At 41.4% G+C, this 20,478-nt stretch overlaps 1 protein-coding gene across 3 annotated transcripts; it reads right to left on the minus strand.

Annotated features, from left to right (window-relative positions):
* Window positions 1-5,897: 5,897 nt before the first annotated feature.
* Window positions 5,898-19,801, minus strand: EDN3 (endothelin 3). 3 transcript variants are annotated; one of them, XM_064391354.1, is made up of 6 exons: window positions 19,718-19,801; window positions 19,159-19,414; window positions 18,549-18,765; window positions 7,419-7,583; window positions 6,815-6,919; window positions 5,898-6,071 (listed from the first exon to the last, which is right to left on the minus strand). In XM_064391354.1, the coding sequence occupies exons 2-5, from the start codon at window positions 19,208-19,210 to the stop codon at window positions 6,847-6,849; spliced, it is 507 nt and encodes a 168-aa protein (XP_064247424.1). In that variant the 5' UTR covers window positions 19,211-19,414; window positions 19,718-19,801; the 3' UTR covers window positions 5,898-6,071; window positions 6,815-6,846. The 3 variants fall into 3 exon arrangements, with proteins under 3 accessions (XP_064247424.1, XP_064247423.1, XP_064247422.1); XM_064391353.1 differs by lacking the exon at window positions 19,718-19,801 and having other exon boundaries at window positions 19,159-19,495; XM_064391352.1 differs by lacking the exons at window positions 19,159-19,414; window positions 19,718-19,801 and having other exon boundaries at window positions 18,549-19,065.
* Window positions 19,802-20,478: the final 677 nt, after the last annotated feature.

Below are 20,478 nucleotides of genomic sequence, written 5' to 3' on the forward strand. Positions count from 1 at the left end.
AGCCAATGTGTGCCTGAGTGCACAGGCAGCCATGACCAACTGGCACCTTTGCCATGCCTTGGTTCTGCTCTGAACCACCACCAGAACCAAACACTGTTTGCTCTGTGCATGCCCCTCTGTGTACTTTATGGTAGCATTTTAGGGACTTTCTGTTTCTGGTAGGCAGTAGCTGATCAATTCTTTGAAAGTAATCAGAGGTGCAGTGACACTTCCACCAAAACACATTGATCCTTCACGTGTTCTCAAAGATGACCAGAAGCATTTATAAGTAAAAATGTTCCTTAGAGAGGAATGGCTTAGGACTGGCTCTGTAGGGATCCTAACACAAACACAGCCTTGGGTCTTGCCCTTGTGTGAGTGTCTGCAACAAGAGCCTGAGTAATTTACCCAAGATCCCACAGCAAGATAGCAGAATCAGAACTATGATTCGGGGGTTATTGAACTCTGGTGCAGGATTTCCTCTCCTCCAGTTTTCATTTTTCTTCTGTTCTGCAAATACACAGTATCCAAGCGCTTTGGAACTTTGCTTAAAGGAAGAATGTTAATCAAAGACAACCCTTGGGACCTGGTACAGGTGTTTTGAATGTATTCATTCATGAGCAGATTTGTATCAAGAAAATTTTTGCATTTAAGAATTCAAGTGCTTAGGTTTAATCTGGTTCTCAGTTGTAGTGTCTTAAAACCACTGAAAATGTGACCTGTAGCTGACCCATGACTATCCAAATTGACACCAGAAGGAGCTGGAAACTGGCTTCATTGTGAAATTAATGGATTCCTCTTCTGTGATAGATATGGGGAAACAAACTACAGATTTAAAAACCATCTCTTTGGGAACTGCATCTTAATGATATCAGAATTGAATAAATATATGCATAGTTCCAGGAATCTTCTAATGGAGCCTCTGGGCTTTGATTTTTACATCTGCTTTTCTGTGGTTTTGTAGCTCACCTCATGCACTAGCCGTTCAATATATATTTTATACTGCTACAATAGTTTGCACATTTATTTTTTAATGACAAAAGGCTCCCACCCTCTTCACATCTGCGTTGGAAGTATTTGCATAACTGAGGGCCTGCAGTGGTAAGTGAAGGCAGCTCTCTCTAGAGCAATACAGATTGCCAGGCCTGGAACACCAAAGGGAAGCAGTGAGACACTAAAACATGTCCAAATTCAGTCAGTTCTTTGTGGTGGGGTGAGAGCAGTAATTGTAAAAACAAGACAGCTAAATCAAAATGAACTATAAAAAATTACAGTTATTATAATTTGTTGCAGTAGAGCAAAGATTTACTGGAAAGTTGTGGCAAAAGCACCATTAATAAAACACATAAATAGTCAGTAACCTAAGGGAGAGCTGTTTCACACTCTGAGAAACAGCTTCAGCAGAAATGATTACTTAAGAAATGTGACTTATAGTCTAATGGAATATCCATTGTAACAGGTAAAAAAAAAAACCTTCTCAAAAATTATTTCATTGTTTAACATGTTGGCCCTTTAGCATCTACATTATCTTGTCCATATAGGATTTTTTAAATATATATTTATGGGGGAAATGGAGTCTGAATGTCAAAGGCTTCTAATCTTTATTGTTAAAGGGCTCGAACGTCAGTCAGTTCCATTTATGTTGCTGGAGACATCTGCAGGAAGTGTGAGCCAAGGTATCCACTTACCAATGACCACTGATAACACATGGAAAAGATATTTAGATCCCTAAAGTAACACAGAGGTGCACAAGGAGTTTTTAGACCTGCACATCTCCCTAATTTTTGAAAGTGGTGACTTCAGGAAATGACCAGCACCTGGTCTGTTATAAAATGGATCCTACTGAAACAAAAGGAGGGAACTAATCCAGAAGACTTAGATAAGGGGAGAGGTGTTTGATGTGAACACTGGGGCCACTCCTGGCTAGTGGAAAGAGCCCAAGGCTTCAGAGAGGTGTTCCCATGGCAAAACAGGAGCCAAGGCTTGAACCTCATCCCAAACCTCTCTGGAAGCTCAGTTGTGCTACCCACAATCTGCAGAGATAGCTTTGAAGTGCACATCAAGGCACATCTGTCCTCTAAAGCACTGCTGAAAACCTTGGAAGTCAAACTACTCCTTAAAATGTACTTTTAAGCAAAGTTTGGAAGATACTACTGCAAGGTAAACAGAGGGTGCAATATGCTTTGTTTAACTTGCTTAGCATTTTAAATCTCTCAGTCCTGACATTTCTTTGTAGCATAAAGCTCTCCAGATCAGGTTATATATTATGCATTGTAAAACTCTAGTAGTGAAAACAAACACTGTTTCCAGAGTCATCTGTTTGCAATTTTCCTTGATTACTCTTCCAATAGATTTCAAGCTGTGGATTGAAAGATTTAATGCTCACATGGATAGAATTTGTTCCTGTTCTAATGATAACTTTTAGTTACATTACTCAGTCTTAAGTCAGCCTGCATTTTACTTTTGTCAAGACAAACCATTTTGTTGTCTTAAATCAAATTTTCATGATTGTCCTCAGCAATCTGTCACAGCAGAGTTATTTTTGCCTGGCTGTTCTGACAGCCAGCCCCTAAAAACAGCATCTGAGTATGTGTGAAGGATGTTGGATGGTGCCAGTGGGGGATCAGTGCAGGGATACATAAAGGAAAAGGATCTGTAGATGAACTTGGCTTCCAGGCATTACAAGAATTTTGGATGTAGGGAGAATCAGAATCACCAGAATGTTTGTCCCCAAAAGCTGGCACAGCAGCAAGGAGCCATTTATTGTAAAGGACAGGGAATGGGATGAGCTGTGCTCTGGGATGGGAATGGAGGACATGGTTCCTTCCAGCTCTGGTGTCCTCTCAGACTGTCACTGCCAGAGCCCCGGTGGCTGTCACAGGGCACAGCCAAGGAGGGGAGGTGCAGCTGATGGAGACCTTGTTCCATGGCACTTCCCCTCTCCTGCTGATGAGTTTGCCTGAAGGGCTTTGCTCTGAGCCCTGAGCTCCTTGGAATTCCTTCTGGGAACACAGGGAACCAAACAGGGCTCTCCTGTCCCTCACAGCCCTTTGCATGGGGGCTGCACTCACATCTCTTTGAGGATAAAAACTTAAATTCTTCCAAAGCTCCTTTCTACGTAGTTTTCTCTACTTTTGATCATTTATTGTTTTTATTGCTATTAACAACACAAAACTGAACTTTTAGTACTGGGAATTAGAATGAATGCTATGGAACTCTGACAGAATTATAGCAGATTTGTACATATATGGTTTTACATTGAATGGAGTAAGAACTGGAACTAATTTGTTGTTACAAAAGTAAAAGTACAAATGTCCTCAAAATAATATCCCAGAACAAGAGTGATTCTGAGGACACCTAACTATGCTAACATTACATGTTGAAAGATGAAAGAGCCTTTAATTCTAACTTTTGCAAATAATCCTTTTATGATTTATCAGATTTTAAGAGTTGTTTCTTAATTAAAAACATAGATTAGTTGTATGTGAGTTTATTTCTATGTATAACTTTTAAAGAGTTGTGCTTCCAATTGCTTAACACCCTGTAGTACAAATTAAAAATTAGGTAAAGTGAGTCAATGAGGAATGTTACTGGTGACATTTTCTATAAACATGAAATTAGGTAAAAACTGTCTCATGGTTGTTAACTGTTCCCAGATGGAACAACGATAGTTCAAAGCTAGAATCCAGCACACACAGCTTTCAGGTAAATTCTGTGGTTTATAGGTTTATTTGGAAATATCTACAGTTAACTTTTCCCTCTTGTGAGCTTGATACAACATTATTTCTCATTTTCATTCTTTTGCTGTATTCACAATGGACTGATTTTTACATTAACTGGTACATTGGCACCAGAGTCCCAAAACCAAACCCCTTCAATGTGGAATTCATATAGGGAAAAAAAAGGGATTTCTCTTTCCTAAGGAGAAAAAACAACAATAACATCTTTGCCCTCCACTGAAGGGCTAAATCTGCCTCCATGTCAAAGAAAGAATCCAGCTAGAATTTTTTTTTTGTGATTGTTTAAAATTAAATTAAAGCATTTGGGACTGGGGAAGGTGTGAATCCATCTTCAAATGCAACATTTAAATTGAATTCCCATGGGGAAGACAGGAGAATTCCAAACACAGGCTGAGCAGGGCATGTGAAGGCTGAGCTGAGGAGAATCTGGAGGCTTGTTCAGCACTGGGATGTGCTTGGGGCTGGAGCTGAACTCCGTGGACATTGTCCACTGGAAGAACTCTCAGGACAAATAAGTTTTGCCTTGTTTGTCCCTGGGTTAGGGGAAAGATGAGGGTTAAATTTATAGCAAAAGGGACACAACATTGAAACCTCACTTTTTATGTATAATTACTAGCACAGAATTTGTTCTCTTGTTTTCCTACTCAACTCCCAGACTGTCAGAATTATCAACCTCTTAAAGGCAGCAAGCTCTGGGACCTGTGTGGAGGGATTCAGCAGGGGAAGAAATTTCCAGGTTTTGCTCATAAAGGAACATTAGGAACACTAAGTATTCTTCATAACAAAGCTTGATTCTTTTTTAAAATCCCCAAAACTATAAAATGTCTTTTAAAAAAGAATACGGAAAAATAGTATGTGTAGTGGTTTTATACAATAAATAATCTATTTTCTATAAATGTACAAAATCAGTTACACAGCAAGAAACTGATACAAATGCAATAACTGAAAGATATATTTAATTTTATAACTGTAATAATTTATTTATGAAATATATCCACATATATATAAAATATATCATATGTTTTGGCAAAGACCTCCCTTTCTTATTTTGAACAAAAGCTATTACCACTGGTTTAAGCCCTATAGAGATATTTTTACTGTTGATTTCTTTTCACTTTTCTTTTGGTCTCCATCTTTCTTCTTCTAAAATATAATTTAACAACAGGGGGTTATTGTTTAACCTATGTGCCCTGGGGAAAGTCTGCATGAAGGTCAGTAAACCCCCCCCCCCAAAAAAAAAAATTGTAATGTCACAAATAAGGGATTTCCTCTCTTTTTAAATAATATAGGACAGGGTTTGCAAAAGTTACTCTTTTTCCTTTTCTTGCTCTTGCATCCTTGTAGCAAAAAGAAGTCCATAATTTCTGAAGAAATCGTTTACACTGAAAAATGTCCAGGGTTGGATTTAATCCTTATTGCCAAGTTTCTGGGTCATTTGGTGCTGGTGTTTCAATGGAGAGATAAAGGTGGGATTTGTAGCACTGGCAAAGCCCAAAGATGTGCTGTGGGTGTGACCTGTAGGGGCCTGGGACAGCAAATGGCCAGCACAGAAATTACTCTGATGGCATCAAGTTCCACAGTCCTAGCCTTGCATCTGTAGGAAAATTCTTTGGGATGAATCACTGAAGTTCTGTTCACCAACTACAGTGCATCCCCAAATAATCACTGCAAGTGTGTTTGAATGGAACTTCCAAGTGCAGGAATAACTTGTGCCTAAATTAGGTAATCTATTGAATACTCAATGTATACTCTTAACTTGCTATAGTTTATAATAATATTTATATTAGCCATTCATATTTATTCTGCATAGATACTGTCATTTAAACATCTGCCACAAAGTTACAATATGATGATTCAGGCTTGCGTACATTAACAAGAGAAATATTTTGTATCTGTTTATTCTTAATGAGAACTGATGTAGAGGCAATCTCCCTCTAACTCTCCACATTCTCCACTTGCAGCTGCCTGCACAGAGCTGTGGATGGATTCTTCAGACACACAGCAAGCAGTGAGTGGAACAGTTTCTATTGTACTTGTTTAAATCACAGAGAAAAACGTTTCCTGAAGCTTTGCATTGCTGAAGTTTGGGTCTGCCTTTGAAGTTTTCCTCAATAGTGATACATTCCCTGCCAGGTTACATGATAAAGATTATCCTTTTCTGAGGCTCTCTCGAGGGGAGAAAAGCTTCTTCATCCAGGTTCCCATGCCCTCAGAGGGGCACTGCTGAAATGCAAGTGTTGCCTGCTGCGGAATTCTCCACTGGCATCACACTGAAGCATCAAGTTTGTCCATCTCAAGGGAGAGTTGTAGTTTAAGTTCTTGTTTCTGAGCTCCAGCAAATAAATGTTAAAGCTTTAAAGAAAACAAACCAACAAAGAAATACAGCCAAACTGTTGAATAGTCAGCACTAAGTCCCTGTTACCTGAGAAAATTTTGGCTGCCCTCTTGGTTATGTGTACACAGAGCAAGCTCTACACAGTTCTCTAATTAGCTCTACTCAAATAATCACAGCAACAAATTCAGCTTGGGGACTTCTAATCCAAGGGCTTCCCTTCTTAGCAAAAAATTTGGGGTATTGGTGTGACTTTTTTAGAAGTGGCAATATTTGAAGCTGACTACTGGGTCACAGTAACCTCCTGACACCTGACATCAAAAGCTGATTTACTTTTCCCTCCAGACACTTCTTCCACAAAGTTTTTCCGGTTTCTTTAACACTTCAGCTTTTACTGGAGCACTGCATTGGGATATGTAGCTTAATTTGCTGCAGTGCTAAATGAGGAAAAACATGATAGACAGGAACAGCCCTTGTCCTAAAAAAAAAAAGCCAAAACATGTATTGGCTTATAGCCAAATAATCCTTTTGAAGGAGTTACATCAGCACAGGAAAGGTTGTAGCAGTTCTGAGTACAGTAAAGTTTGTTTTAAAAACTAAATTAGGAAAAAAAACAAAACAAACAAACTCATGGGCCAAATTCTGTCCTTTACTTTTGGAAGGAGTGATAATATTCAGTTGAAAAAATGAAGGGTTCTGCAAATACAAAGAACATTTATGGAAAATTAATATTTCTTTTTAACATTAAGCATCTGTCACATACCTGATTGTTCAGAATCCTCCAGACTCTCTGTGCTACTGAACAAAATTGTGTTCCTCTTCCCTGCATTGGTCTTTCTCCTCTGTCTTTTTCATTGATCCATGATTTCTGTAGAATAGAGATTGCCTAAACTTGTCACTGTGTTCTCATCAATGTCCCCACAGATGAAATGACAATGTCATGCTCTTTGTTAGACTGCATAAAACATTCTAGAGCAGTGCAATGTTCAGCATGCCCCTGACTAGACGGATCTGCTGTTTCAAAATCACCACATCATAAAAAGAAACAGAAAAAAAAGAAAATTCCAAGCAGTACTGGCTGGCTCTGGCCTCTTTCCTTCACTTATTAAACTCTGATGTGACACAGGAGTTTTCCTGCTTTTTTTCTGCCTGTTCACTCCCCCATCCCACTGAAGGGGAAGTGAACAAGCATCAGTGGAAGTGCTTGGCTGCTGGCCAGGGTTAACCCACCACAACTGCAGAGGGGAGTTTTATTTAAAATCAATACCTTTAATCAGTTCCTCTTGATAAATACATCCTGATTAATTTATCTCCATGAAATAGCCTCATCACGTGGCCAGGTTGCAGTGACAGGGAAAGACACTCACCTCCTTCTGTCCTGCATCCTTCTGCAAAACTGCAAACACTGCTTGTCGTGAGCATCCCAGCAGGAGCACCGGAGTGAGGACTGGGGAGCACTCTGACTCTGCTCTGTGGACCTTTTGCCTCTGAAGCTGCCTCTGTAGTTAGACAGTCCATATGGCACAGTCCTCCTGTCGTGAGAATCACACAGGAACCAATTAAAATTATGTTCCATCTCTTTTCTATTTTAGTGATCTGTTGATGGAAGGCAATAAATAGTGGCAGAAAAATCAAACCCTGTCCTCATCTAAGTTCTCCCTGTATCAGATCATAACTTCTGCTCCATCAACTCAGGCTTTCACCAAGTTGTAAATTAGCAGTTAGCTCAACTGGAAGGATTAGTTGCCAGCTACTCTAGTAAAAAAAAAAAATTGGAATACCTAAGAGGTGATGCAAATACAACCCCAGGTTATTGTTTATTTTACACCTTATTCCTGTGTTGTGTTGGTTTCCCCAGCCAATGCACAAAATCTGTCACATTCAGTGCCTTGGCTGGTCTGAAGTGACAGAGGAGCTGTGCTGATTTCACCAGATCAGGAACATTGTGTCGTTTTCATGTAGTTCATGGTTCTGAGCCTATTTTGCCATTAATTTTATCATTGAAATTGAGAAAACTGTCAGCCCTATTCATTTACTGCATCATGTTTGGAACATGACCCATGGAGTTACACACGCAAGAAACTCCCAGATAATCCTCCTTGCATGGTTCTGCTTTTCTGTGAGAGGTCCTATTCTGTGCTGCAGCACACCAAGAAATAGTAGGAGATACCTCTCTTTATTTCCCTGCATGATTTGCTCTTTAATGGGTTATAGTCAATATTCTTATCAGAAAAGGACATGGTGCATCACTGCCTGCTAAAATTCCCAAAAAAGAGTTGGATAGTTTGGACTGATGTCATAAATTACTCTCTTCGAAGCTGTTAAAGAATCTCAATCAACAGCAGCTGTACTCCCCATGAAACTTCTGGAGTCTCACAAAAGTTCCTGAGGACTTGAGGGATGGGCCAAGCAAGCCACAAATCCACAAAAGCTAAAAATCTGAAGAGAATCTCATGTTCAAAAGCAAGAAAGAGGAGGGGAGGAGTGGAAAAAAAAAAGTAAAGGAAAAAAAAAAGACAGGGAAGAGGAAGTCAGAGTCAATCTAGAAAGGTTACAGAAAGGTTACAGAACAAAGCCTGAATAATGAGTCTGGAACCACTACCTTCACATAGCTCTGCTTCTTTCATTTGCTTTCATAAAAACATCATTAGGCTGCTAATGGGAAAGCTGCAAATTTTCCATTTTCCCACACACATGGTGGGCTGAAAGGTTCAGAAACATTATTTTCCTAATCTGTGCAATAATTTTGATGCAACATCAGTACATCTGATGCAAATCATTTATTCAAGCCTCTGCACTCGTAGTACATTTGTAACTGTGCATCTTGTCTTTCACAGCCTGAACCTGTCAGAGTTAGGCTGACCATAAAATCATCCTGAGAGAGAGAGAAAACCACAAGCAGTTCTTCTGTGTTCAGAGCCCAGGGGATGGTTTTTCTCCAGCAGATTCTGGTCTGCCTCCATGCAGAAAATGTTCCTTATTTTCACCACTTTACTCCTATGCCAGGAGAGACCAAGAACACCCATGTTTGTCTTAAAAGACATTAGGACTTGATTTTGTCCTCCCTTCTCAAACCATCATTTAAAAAGCTTTTTGTTGTCTTTAGGATTAGGAGCAAGTCCCATTTTATAATTTAAGAGTATTAATAATTCTATACTGACATCTGCTTTACAATAATGAATGTGAAATGGCTAATGCAGGGAACTTCTGACAAATGATTGCTCCATGGTCATATTTTTTTATACATTCATGTTTTTTATGAAGTAAGAACTGGTATTTAGAAGCAGGAGTGGGAGAAAGTTCCTTTATTTTTAACAGTGGCAAACCCTCTATGAAAACTGTCTGGTAAAATTCTGTTATTCAACTTCCTGCTCCAACTGAGACCGAAATGGAAAGATGAATTTTGTGTGTTTTAGACAATGTGAGAGCCCTGTTTAATGACAGATAGTTTGCCAGGGCATAAAGAAGCTTCTTGCAGCTTTTGCAGATGTCATCCTACATTATGCTAATGAGGCATAAAACACTATAATATGCTATTCTCATTATTTAAAGTGGTTCCTTGTTCAAAAGTTCACTCTTTCAAAATATGATACTGGGCTTTTTTACTCTAAAGTTAAGTTTTACCAAAAGCTCTGTGGGACTGAGTCACAGTTTGCCCGGAATCAGAGGCTCTGCCTGAATAGCCAGAGAGAAAGAAGGGCATGAGCTTTATTCTTAATTGCTGCAGTTGGAAAATTAATGGACCAACCAGAATTGTCATCAACTTTTGATTTTACCTCAGTCCATCACTATGTGAACTCCAGTGATTGAGGAAAAGGCCCATTACCAATCTGCTGCCTTTCCTAAGAGACAGCAAATTCCAGCAAACAGGGAGGAGGGGAGGATATAATCATAATTACAAGTGATAAGAGCCATGAATCACAGCCTTAAGCAAAGGAGGAAAGTGATGTTTTAGATACTTCTTCTGATCTTTCTAATTAAGTACATTATGCTTCATATCTTAGAAAATGTATTCAAGGCCACTTCATTCTCAGTGGATCAGCAGCATGTGCCAATGCAATGACATTTTCAAGTGTTTTAGTTTCAAAAGCTTTTGACCAGAATTAAGTGAAGTTTTTGTGTAAGGTAATGTACAGATTTGCCAGTCAGAGATAGAAATACAATAATCCAAATATGCCTGGTTTTGGCTTCTAATCCAAAAATTCAAACTCAAACAAGGTACACTTCAAAAGCAACCCAAAGTCTTTCCAACAATAATCACAAAGAGTTTGATGAATTGTATATGCACAGGGCACTTTGTGTCCCCTCAGTGAAGATAAGGATCAGCTGGAGTGGGGCAGAGAACTGGGGGGATCCTGAACTACCAGTTCCTTACACTGTCTTTTATGACCCAGTCCCTGGACAAAGCCATTTACTAATTTTTTGGAAATTTCTCTGCAGCATCCACAGGTTTTTAGTTCATTCCTTTTTTTCTTTAAGGTTTACATTTCACAAGAAAATTTGAATTCCTGACTTTTAACTCAGTATGCAGCATTTCTTCCTTTAGGAGAATTAAATTCTCCTGAAGTAAACTAATATGAGTTTAAGATATATTTACAGCTAAGGTGTACTGTGAGTCCTTTATGCCTTTCTTCTCTACAAAGTGGAGAATAAGCAAACCTAGACACTTCTGAATCAGCCTTTCCAAGGTACTTCTTTGAACTGATATCTGATTGGCAATATCCAAATCTGTGATTTCTGAGGCATTGCACTCTTTTGGGAGGTTCACTTTGATTACTCCAGCCAGCCAGTGGATGCATAAAGGTCTGCATGCTCAGTTCTTTAGCATTTTCTAACAAAGAGAAGGTCTGAGTTTAAGGAAATAGTTGCTTCTTCAGTATAAGCTATTTTTTCTTTACTCTGTATGGAAAAAAAAAAAGCATCACAGGTCTCCAGTACTTGCAATTATTCCATGTGTTGTAATTATGGTTAGTCAATGCAACAGACAATGAACCGAAGATAATCTCATGTATAACAGAGCAGCACAGAACTAACCCAAGCACAGTGTGTTCTTGTCAGATTGGATATCAGAGGCTGAAATAAGATAGATTATTTGTGTACTTCGTGTCCACAAAACACAATCAGAAAAACTCTCCCCCTAAGAGCCAGCTAGTTCTTGGAGGAAGGTTTTGCCATTCAATCAACAGAAATAAGCATTGGTTTGTTGAAAAAAAAAGAAAGGAAGTGCCAAGAAAATGGTACCAAGTGAATTTTCCACTGAACAGCCATTCTGAAAGAGTGGAAATCTTCCACAGAAGAAAAGTGCCTGTTGAAGGATTAATACCTTCAGGTTGAATTGGGAATTAAGATTTGCCTGAGTCCTGCTGTCCCCCACTCACAATGAAGGCTCAGAATCCAGGCAGACAAATCCAATTGGTTTATTTTACTTTTATAACATGTGGCTGAGTTTCTCATGCTATGTTATAATTGATCTATGAGCTGCTATTATCTTCTACTTTCCCAGCCACTTCAACACAGCAGATACCTCCAGGGCACTGGAGAGTTTCAGCCAAAACAAAGGGATGAGGGGGTTGCAGCAACCATCTTAGATGCTGTGATTTCAGGATTCAGCCAATATATTTTCTGGCACACATCCAGGCCAGCAAGGCTCCCAACAGTCTCCAGTGTTTTCAGACAATCCCAAAATGTGTGGGTTCCCTGTAAGGACCACTGAGAGTAAAGGAAGCAAAATTTACCATGCTCCAAGTGAGACAAAATGTCCCTAGAATGAAGGATGATGCTTGGGGCAAATAACAGATATTTCTGTGTATATTTTAATATAAAGGCACTGCAGTAGCACTGTGTAGCTTTACAGATGAAGAGATCATTGGCTGCTCTGGAAGTTGGCTCCAGCTCTTCCTGTAACAGGCGTGGGTTTTTAGGAGCTCACAATAGAGACACCTCCCATATTAACCCATTCTTATCATTATTCAAGGAGTAAAACATCTCCAAAGGATGCCTGAGTTGTTCCTTTGGTCACCCTGTCCACATTCTCAGAAGCTGCACTTTGTCTGAGTAGTTTTTTGAAGTTAAAGCCATTTTCAGATGAAACAACTTTTATCCTTTATAGCCACACCTTTCCTTCCCACACCCTCAATTGAGTAGTGCTCAGTGTTCCTAGATACTGAACAGGCTCCTATTATCCAAAAGCATGCACCTCCATGACCTTGCTATCTTATCCTTTAATTAATACTTGCTAATTTGCAAGGATGCCAATTAGTTTTAGCTCATTAATTACAGCTAACTTAGATAATGTAATAAGCCAAGGATTGCACACATCTGCTTCACGCTCAGGTTCACTGACCACGTGAGTTCTTTGATTTTGCTCCCCCTGGGGCTTCTTGGTACCCAGGTCAGGCTCGGTGAGAATCTGGAGGCTGTTTATCACTCTCCATCCTCCTCCTGTGGCTGCCAAAGGGGTGTTACAGGTTCTGTTTCTCAAATATGGTCAGAACAATAGCTGAGTTGTGCAGTGAAGAGCTGGGGTATATTTATTGGGGTAAACAATGTGAAGCAAGCCTGGGTGTCCATTAACACCTCACATCCCCAGAGCGGCTGGGTAGAGCTCACCTGACCTAATAAACTGAGCCAGTGTGTCACAGAAATACCTCGCTCAAAACAACTCTCAGCATCTCCTTCAGTGCCTCATGTCAACCCCAATCTGCTCCCAGCCCCGTTACAAGATATATGATCATTAATTTAAAGAAATAAGTTAAATTTGGAGCAGCATCTTCTGTCTGTCAGGCCCAAATTCACATTATTCCTGTTCTCCCTCTGACTGGCAGTCAGTACTATCAGTACATGGTTCTTGTCACTTACAGTGGCACAAAACCACTGAGGTAAAGCCCAAAAGGCAGAGCAGCTGGGAAATATGGATGAAATGAATCAAATTAAGATTTTTTTCAAACTAAAACTCAGAGTATTTATTGCTGCTTCAGAAGCCACCCCAGCAGTGCACACAAGGAGCACACACTAATGCATGTTCCTACCTCTCTCTACAGCCTGTAGAGTTCAAAACCCACCGCTGGTTTAAAAACAAATAAAACAAAAACCCGGGGAAAAATAAACACATGGTGTTAAAATGTAAGACTGGTGAAAGTGACTGTGGTTTGACAGCCCTCAAGAGTGTTTATTCTTAGAATTAGACCAGCAGGAGCAGCAGTGGTGAAATTTCAAAGCCCTGGCTATCAGCGTGTCTCATCCCTGACCTCATCTTCTCAGGGCCAGCTCCTGCAGGGCTGGGATTGGAACTGCACGGCCAAATCATTTCAAGTCTTCCTGAGGTTGCTGTAAAACATCAGTCCTGGGAGCTCTGTCAGTAAGCTCAGAGGAAATATTCTACTTCTAGACTGAGGAGGGCATGCAAGCTATGCACACTTCAGACAGTGAGACACTGCAAGTGCGAGGTCAGTGCACATTTTAAATATGTAAGAATATCTCTTTGAATAGAGAGGCCTAAAATCAATTTAGTTTGTCCACAATAAAATATAACAATTACAGCAGGAGCCTATTACTATGTTCAGTAAATCTATTTGAAATAATCTTCATTTCACATGAAGATTTTGCAAGACAAACAGATTCCACATGTTCCCATGGATAGTAAAGATTGCAAAATCAGGGTGAGCTTCATTCAGAAAAATCAAATCAACTCAACAAAGATTCATCATTTCAGTTTTGGCACTTGGTTCTGAAGGTTAACCATGTGCACTGTTCAGCTGACAGATCAGCTTCCTTATTTGAGCTTCCTGGCTGGCAGCCACTGTTTTATCATCATGCCTCTGACTAGCAGGCATTTTCAATCTGATCTAGAGTTTATAAGCACCTGCTTAATTGTTCTGCTGAACAAGAGGTCTTTAGCTGTGCACTTTTATTTCCAGTAAAATACTTCACACCAATACATCACCTATCCTTATTTAATGATAAATATAATTATCCAGAATTGGAGTAATTATAATAATTTAGGACATCACTTAATGTCCATGAGGATTAAAAACATCTTAAATTTTGTTATGTGGGCTTCTGTTCAACAAAATTCAATCACCAAAGAGATGCAGGTAACAAAAGGATGTTATGAAGGAAAAGTTGGCCAGCAGCACATGCAGTTGGAGCAGAATTGTATTAAATCTTGTCTGTTGGAACACCATCCTGAGACATCATCTGTGTGTGTGTGAGCAAAACTGTGAGTGATAGGCTACAGATTGTTTCCATTCTGAGATGACTTTCTGATGGTAACCTAAGTCAGTAATGAGCAAAGATCATTAACTCTTATTTGTGGGAGAGCTGTGTGAGGTGGGATCTGCTCAGGCTGTTTAGCTCCTGACAAACCCATTCATCATCACTTACAGACACAACCACAAGTGTCTGAAAAGCCTTTCTCACCTCAGCCAGTGGTCACCTGAGGTCAGGAAAACACATTTCTCTTGGGCACTATCTGGAGCTAACTTGTTGCTAAGGATTATCTGACTTGCTTGAGTCACAGAAACAAATTTTTTTATTAAATGACAAAATATCAGATCCTTCCAGTGTCCCCACCTGCTCCCACAGCATGGGACACTGACCAAATCCCTTCCCAGTGTGTCCCACACAGCAGACAGACACAAGCCCTGTCCCTGTCCCTGTCCTTCCCCAGAGGAAACAGAACATGTGTTAAGTACAGAGGATCAGAGCAGCAACACAAAATCAAAATCTGCCTTTCACTTTTTCCATCCAATCTTCCTGACTCAGAAATTCATGTTAACTGGCAGACAGAACTCTTAGATCATCACATAACTGGACTTTACAGTGTGGTCACAGAATTTCATTCACTCCTCTTTTGAACATAATAACAAATACCAAAGTGACATGTCATTTAGGAAAGAAAAAAACACTTTTGCTTTGGTTTAGACCCTTCAAAAGAAATGTTCTTATTTTTGATGCTTAGTTTGAGGGAGGAATTCTCCTTTGGAAATGTCTGGATTATTGCCATAGATGCTCACTACACTTTTATTTTAGAATTGAAGACCACTTGAGTATCTGTGCCCTCATGATAGTAACACTTTCTTAGGAGTTGTCACCTTTTTAATCTATCACTCATCATTCTGAGCATCAATAGAGCTTCATGCAGCAACATTCATGTTATTATCTGAAGGAATGTTATAATTAACTGTTGTTATTGCTGTTGGATGTACAACCTCAGTTCATATTGAAATATAGGACCCCTCTGAAGAAGTGCAGATCTAAAAGTAGTCTTGCCCATATTTTCTTCTCTTGCCTATATTTTCTTCTTTAATTTACAAAATTAAGCATCAAGCTGTGCCTGTATTATGTCAGTGGGTACTGTGTGAAAGACAATTCTTTAAAATATGTCTGTAACTATAGATCAAGATAAGCATAATTAATCACTTGACAAAAAAAAAATACATTGCAAACTAATTCCTGGCTAATCAATCTTATCAGGGAGAGCAGTTTACCAGCTTTTAATTACCTTGTTATGCAACCTTTGTTTGGCTACACCACATAATTGCATTATTCTCTTCTGACTTACCTGCCTTTCTTTAGGTCATCTTCTTTTCCACTTTCCCACTGTTCCCAGAATGAAAGACTCACTATATCCAAACAACACTGGTGCTCCTCGTGGTCTGCACTAGCAGTGGTTCACAGTCAAGTATAGAGTAATACTCAAAATATGTGTGCAGAGATAATTTCTCATGTAATTGGTGAAAGCTGCAGGGAGTCAGAGGCTCCACATTCTGCAATTTTGTGCTTTTCTACAACTGTCGCCCTGCTGATCTAAGTGGTTTCTCAGCAGGGATAGAAATAGACCTTCTATTGTCACTCTGCCTCCAACAGCTTCAATAAAAACTTTAACTGCTTTTCCAGAAAAGGAGGAGAGGCCATGACCAAGATTTGTTTTGAATATATTACAACAATCCTTAACAGCTCTTGTTGGGAAAAGCAGAAGAAGCCAGAGGAGGAATTAAAGTTTGTTTTTAAAGTATAAAGGCAAGAGTAGCCTGAAAACAGAAAGTACTGAGGGAATTTTGTGGGGAACAAGAAGAGATAAAGTGAAATAAATAAGTCAGGGATGAAGGAAAGAAAAACATAAGCAATTGTAGGGTTTGATGTAGTGGGGGAAAAAAATAAATAAGCAAGAAAAATACCAGAATCAATAGATGTCAGGAAAACTTCTCCAAACTTTAACACCAACTTTCTGACCTCTCCCTGTGTGTATGATCCTGCAAGCTGCATTGGAGCCAAATTTTTAGTAAATATAAAAACTTTCCACAACATGTGTACAAGAGCAATGTAAAAGCCCCTTTCACAAACAGCCATCTGTACACATCCCGTGGTTAGTTCCATTTCAAAGAAGTAGTGTAACTTGCTCAGGATATTAAATTGCCCAAGCAGGCCTGGTTCCCCTCATTCACATCCAGAAGAACTTCTTGACTTCCTGAGATGTAATTCCAAGTCAATCACCAGAGCAGAATTAGTGCTGCTCTGGCACATGGAATGTTAAATCCTGCTCTTGTTGCACTGAAATGGTTCAAAATATCCAATACACTTAATTTAATGTTTACCTCTGCCTTGGGAGCATTCCTAGGAAGAATCCTGGGATTTCTGAAATCACAACTGTGCTGTTTCAGCAAGAGTTTTGTGCCTCTGTCGCCTGTCCACGGAGCAGGTCAGCAAAGCTGCCCACTTCAGACAGAGCCCAGGAAATTCAGTCCCTGCTGGACTAATTCCAGGCTAATTTCACCATCACCCACCCACTCTTTGTCAACCTCCCAGCACCGCAATTCACCCAGTTCCAGCAGTGTTGTTAGGTTATACAAGTTCATGTCTTTGGAGCTAAAAGGTATTATTCTGTGTGAATAATTAGTATTAAAATTGAATGTATTCATTCCATGGTTTGCATAGAAACATCCCATCACATGGCATAAAAATTATAAAAAGAGAATTTCCTAGTCCTCACATTAAATCATTTCAGGTTAACCTATACCCAGTGGGGGTAGACTTTACAGATCTGCTGCTATTTTATGTACAACTGACTCCAGTTAAGAAAACAAAGACTTAGAACCCCAAATGTTTAATATTTGGATTATTATACAGACTTCATTGCCAATTCTACAGGTATCATGCAAATATTAAATGCCTTGTTTTCTAATTGTTTGTTCTTTCTTTAGTGATACTGGCACAAAACTTTCACGTAGGAAAACTCTCCACATCAGTGAATTAATGCACACTAAATAATTTTGGCCATGGAATGAAAATTTTAAGTCCTGTAGACTTAAAACAGGATATAAAAAAAAAAAAAAAAAAAAAAAAAAGTAGCGTGTGTTTAAAATTAGCAGAAGTCTATTTATTCAGTGCGTAGGGGAGAAGGAATGTCATTCCCCCATTTTCACTGGTGAGGTCTGACTTAAATTTACTGAGTCATAAATATTTGGCTAAAATAACCCTAAGTAATCCTGGGGAGGATTAGTGCAGGTATGGAGCTCGAAGAATTGAATGACTTGTGTGAATACATGATACTCACAGGTTGGTAGAAGTTCAAAAGACGTCATCAGACATGGCCTCTAGCCAGGACACACACGTGAATTTACAAATTAAGTGCCCTAAACCCCATTTGACTTAACCCAGTTTATGGCTACTTTCTATTTTTCTACTCCTTTTATTTTAATCTCATTAAAAGCTTTGCAATAGATTCAAAGGCAGATCTGAATCATTACAACAGAATACATCAAGTTCACATCCCAGAGTCTGAAAATCTTGAATTCTTGAAGTCATTTGTTCTCAGGTTCATCTGATGTCCTAATTATTTCTGTACTGAACTGATCGCTGGGGTTGCTACAGGAACCTGTTAGCTGGCAGAATCTTTACAAATCTGTTTTGGTTACTCAGCAAGACAGGATATATACAGTGGTGTAGGAAAAGGAGGCCTCTAACCTTTGGGATGTAGGCAAAGTGTCAGTCTTCCTGGATGCTTTCTTCCCATTAAGCACTGTCAGTGCAGAGCAGCTTTTCTGCACGTGTGCTCCACCCCCACCGCCCTGTGTGGAGCTCAGAACTTCCAGTCCAGGGCAAACGGCTTCAAAATTTGTTTTTATTACGAGTTGAAACAAAAGCTTGTGTTTCCGCAGAGCACGGTTGTAAAAGGCTTTCTTTTGTAACACCCTAAAATCTGGCATATTGAATTTTTCGAACATTATCTTAACGTCTCGGTATTTTTCCACACTAATTTGTATCAAAACTGGCACATCTGCACGCACGCACACCACTCTGCTCTCCCAGCGGGCTCGGAGATGTTCGAACCGCATTTCCCGTGGGAAATCGCCGCCGTTCCCTGCTGTCCCCCCGCCCGGCACGCCCGTGCGGGTCCGGGCCGGGCAGGTGCCGGCGCTGCGGGCTCGGGGGCCGCGCTGGGCTCCCCGGTCCCGCACGGACCCCGCCCGCCCCCGCCCGCCATTTCCCGCACTCACTCGGGGGTGTTGATCCAGATGATGTCGAGGTGGCAGTAGTACACGCACTCCTTGTCCTTGTAGGTGTAGCAAGTGCAGCGGCGGGCCCGGTGCCGCAGCGCTCCGCCGTCCGCCCTGGCCCTGCCGCCCGCGGCCGCCGCCGCTCCGCTCTCGTCGCGCTCGCGGTGTCCCGGGCCGGCCGCCGGCAGCGCGGAGCGGGGCCGGGGCAGCGCGCTCCCTGCAACAGCCGCGCTCAGCTCCCGCCAAATCCCGGCAAATCCCGGCGAATCCCGGCAGCTCCCGGCGCCCCGACCCCGCACTCCCCCGCCCGCAGCCCCCCCGGGCCGGGCCCGACCCATCCCCGCTCCCTGCGGAGTCCCGGGGCGCCGGGAGCACCGTTATGTTCGTGCGCGCCCCGGGCTGCAGCGCCAGCCCGCCGGGCTCGGGACAAACCCACGGGCGGCCAAGGGATGGCTTTGCAGTCGCGTTCTTTACAGCGCACCGGAGTGGGCTGCTGCTTACAGCCTTTTGGTAGGAGGGGGAAAGAAAAAAGGCAACACAAAAAAACCACCCAGCCTTTCTTTGTGTGCATGCGTGGAAGTGGGCAAAGAAAGAAAGAAATTCACGTTACCTGCAGTCGACGTAATCGTAAGTCCAAAGAGGAACAATAAACCCAGCTCCATTAAACCCAAATTGCACGCTGGTTAACTGCAGGCAAAGGTGAACTGCAGGCGCGACTGAACCGTTCCAGGAGGGATCACTTCAGGTTGGAGGCAGGGAATATCCTGGGGCTGGCGGCACACGCTGCTCCCGGGAGCTGGCTCCCACACGGAGGTGTGATTAGCGCTTCTCCCTCGCTGTTAATTTCCTCCAGTGCAGACTTAGTCCTGAAGGGGAGAGTGTTGTCAAAAGAAGGGAAGATCCATCTCTCGGCTTTTCCCACACACACCTCCCACCCCACCCCCAAATCTGATCAGCAACCCGAGCTGCTGTTTTCCAGCTGCAGACGCCTCCCACCCGCCGACAGCTGCCGGCCTCCCCCGGGGCGCGGGCCGGGGGCGGGCACGGCCCCGCACCGCCCCCGCTGCCCCGGCAGGTACCGGCCGGGCTGGGCAGCACATCCCGGCCGCGCCGGGCAGCCACAGCCCGCCGGGCTGCTCCTGCTGCTCCCCGCATCGCCTTCCAGTTACCTGAGCCTGCTGCTCCGTGTCTGATTCCAGGAGGAATCGCTTGTGTAATAAAAACCAGCTTTTTGTGTCAAAGCTGGGATACAGATTTGAGTGTTGCTTGGGGCTTTTTTTTTTTTCTTTCCCCACCCCCAAGACTCTGCCACTGATTTCCCTGGATGAAATTAAGTCACCAATTTATTCATACTTTCCTTTCCCTACTTACCTATGAGCACCTCTTTGCAGGCAAAGCCACCTAGAGTGCAACACTTAAGACAAATTTCATATTGTGTAAAATACCTGATAGCTGGCCCTAGAAGAACACTCCAGCTTGTGGCCCCATTTTCTATCATAATATCAGTTATTAAGTGCTAATAGGTAAGGGTTTAAGGTAATTGGCTGTATCTTTTCTTATAGTGGTATGTGCAGTATATCCTCTTTTGGGAAGCACATGTTAGAGAGAGCACATGCAGACAGGTTGCAAACTTAATTGTGGATATTTTAAATCAAAATGTTTCATTTAAGAAAGTTTCAGTACTAACAGAGATGTAGCCAAAATTTTTTCTATCTATCATGCCAATTTAGCATGTCCACTAAAATCTGTAAGAAACTGGTTGGAGGATCACCCAGGAGTTGTCCAGTGAGGAACACTGTTCCCTACAACCTCACATTCTTCTCCAGCCCTGCCCCCGACTCCAGCTTCTGGTGTGCACTGTCCAGTAACACTTGCAAAGAAACCTCGTTAAGATGTCATGTTTTGTCAGCTTGTCAAGCCTTGCCTTTTG

This window comes from Passer domesticus, chromosome 16 (assembly GCF_036417665.1).
Source record: "Passer domesticus isolate bPasDom1 chromosome 16, bPasDom1.hap1, whole genome shotgun sequence".
NCBI lineage: Eukaryota > Metazoa > Chordata > Aves > Passeriformes > Passeridae > Passer > Passer domesticus.

Excerpts from the sequence above, each read along its gene's own strand:
- EDN3 (XM_064391352.1), bottom strand. The coding sequence starts at position 18,886 with ATGGGTCGGGCCCGGCCCGGGGGGGCTGCGGGCGGGGGAGTGCGGGGT. Across the intron at positions 7,584-18,548 it reads ATCTGGATCAACACCCCCGA|GAGGACTGTGCCATATGGAC; the intron begins GTGAGTGCGGGA and ends TTCTCACGACAG. Across the intron at positions 6,920-7,418 it reads AGGATGCAGGACAGAAGGAG|AAATCATGGATCAATGAAAA; the intron begins GTGAGTGTCTTT and ends TCTATTCTACAG.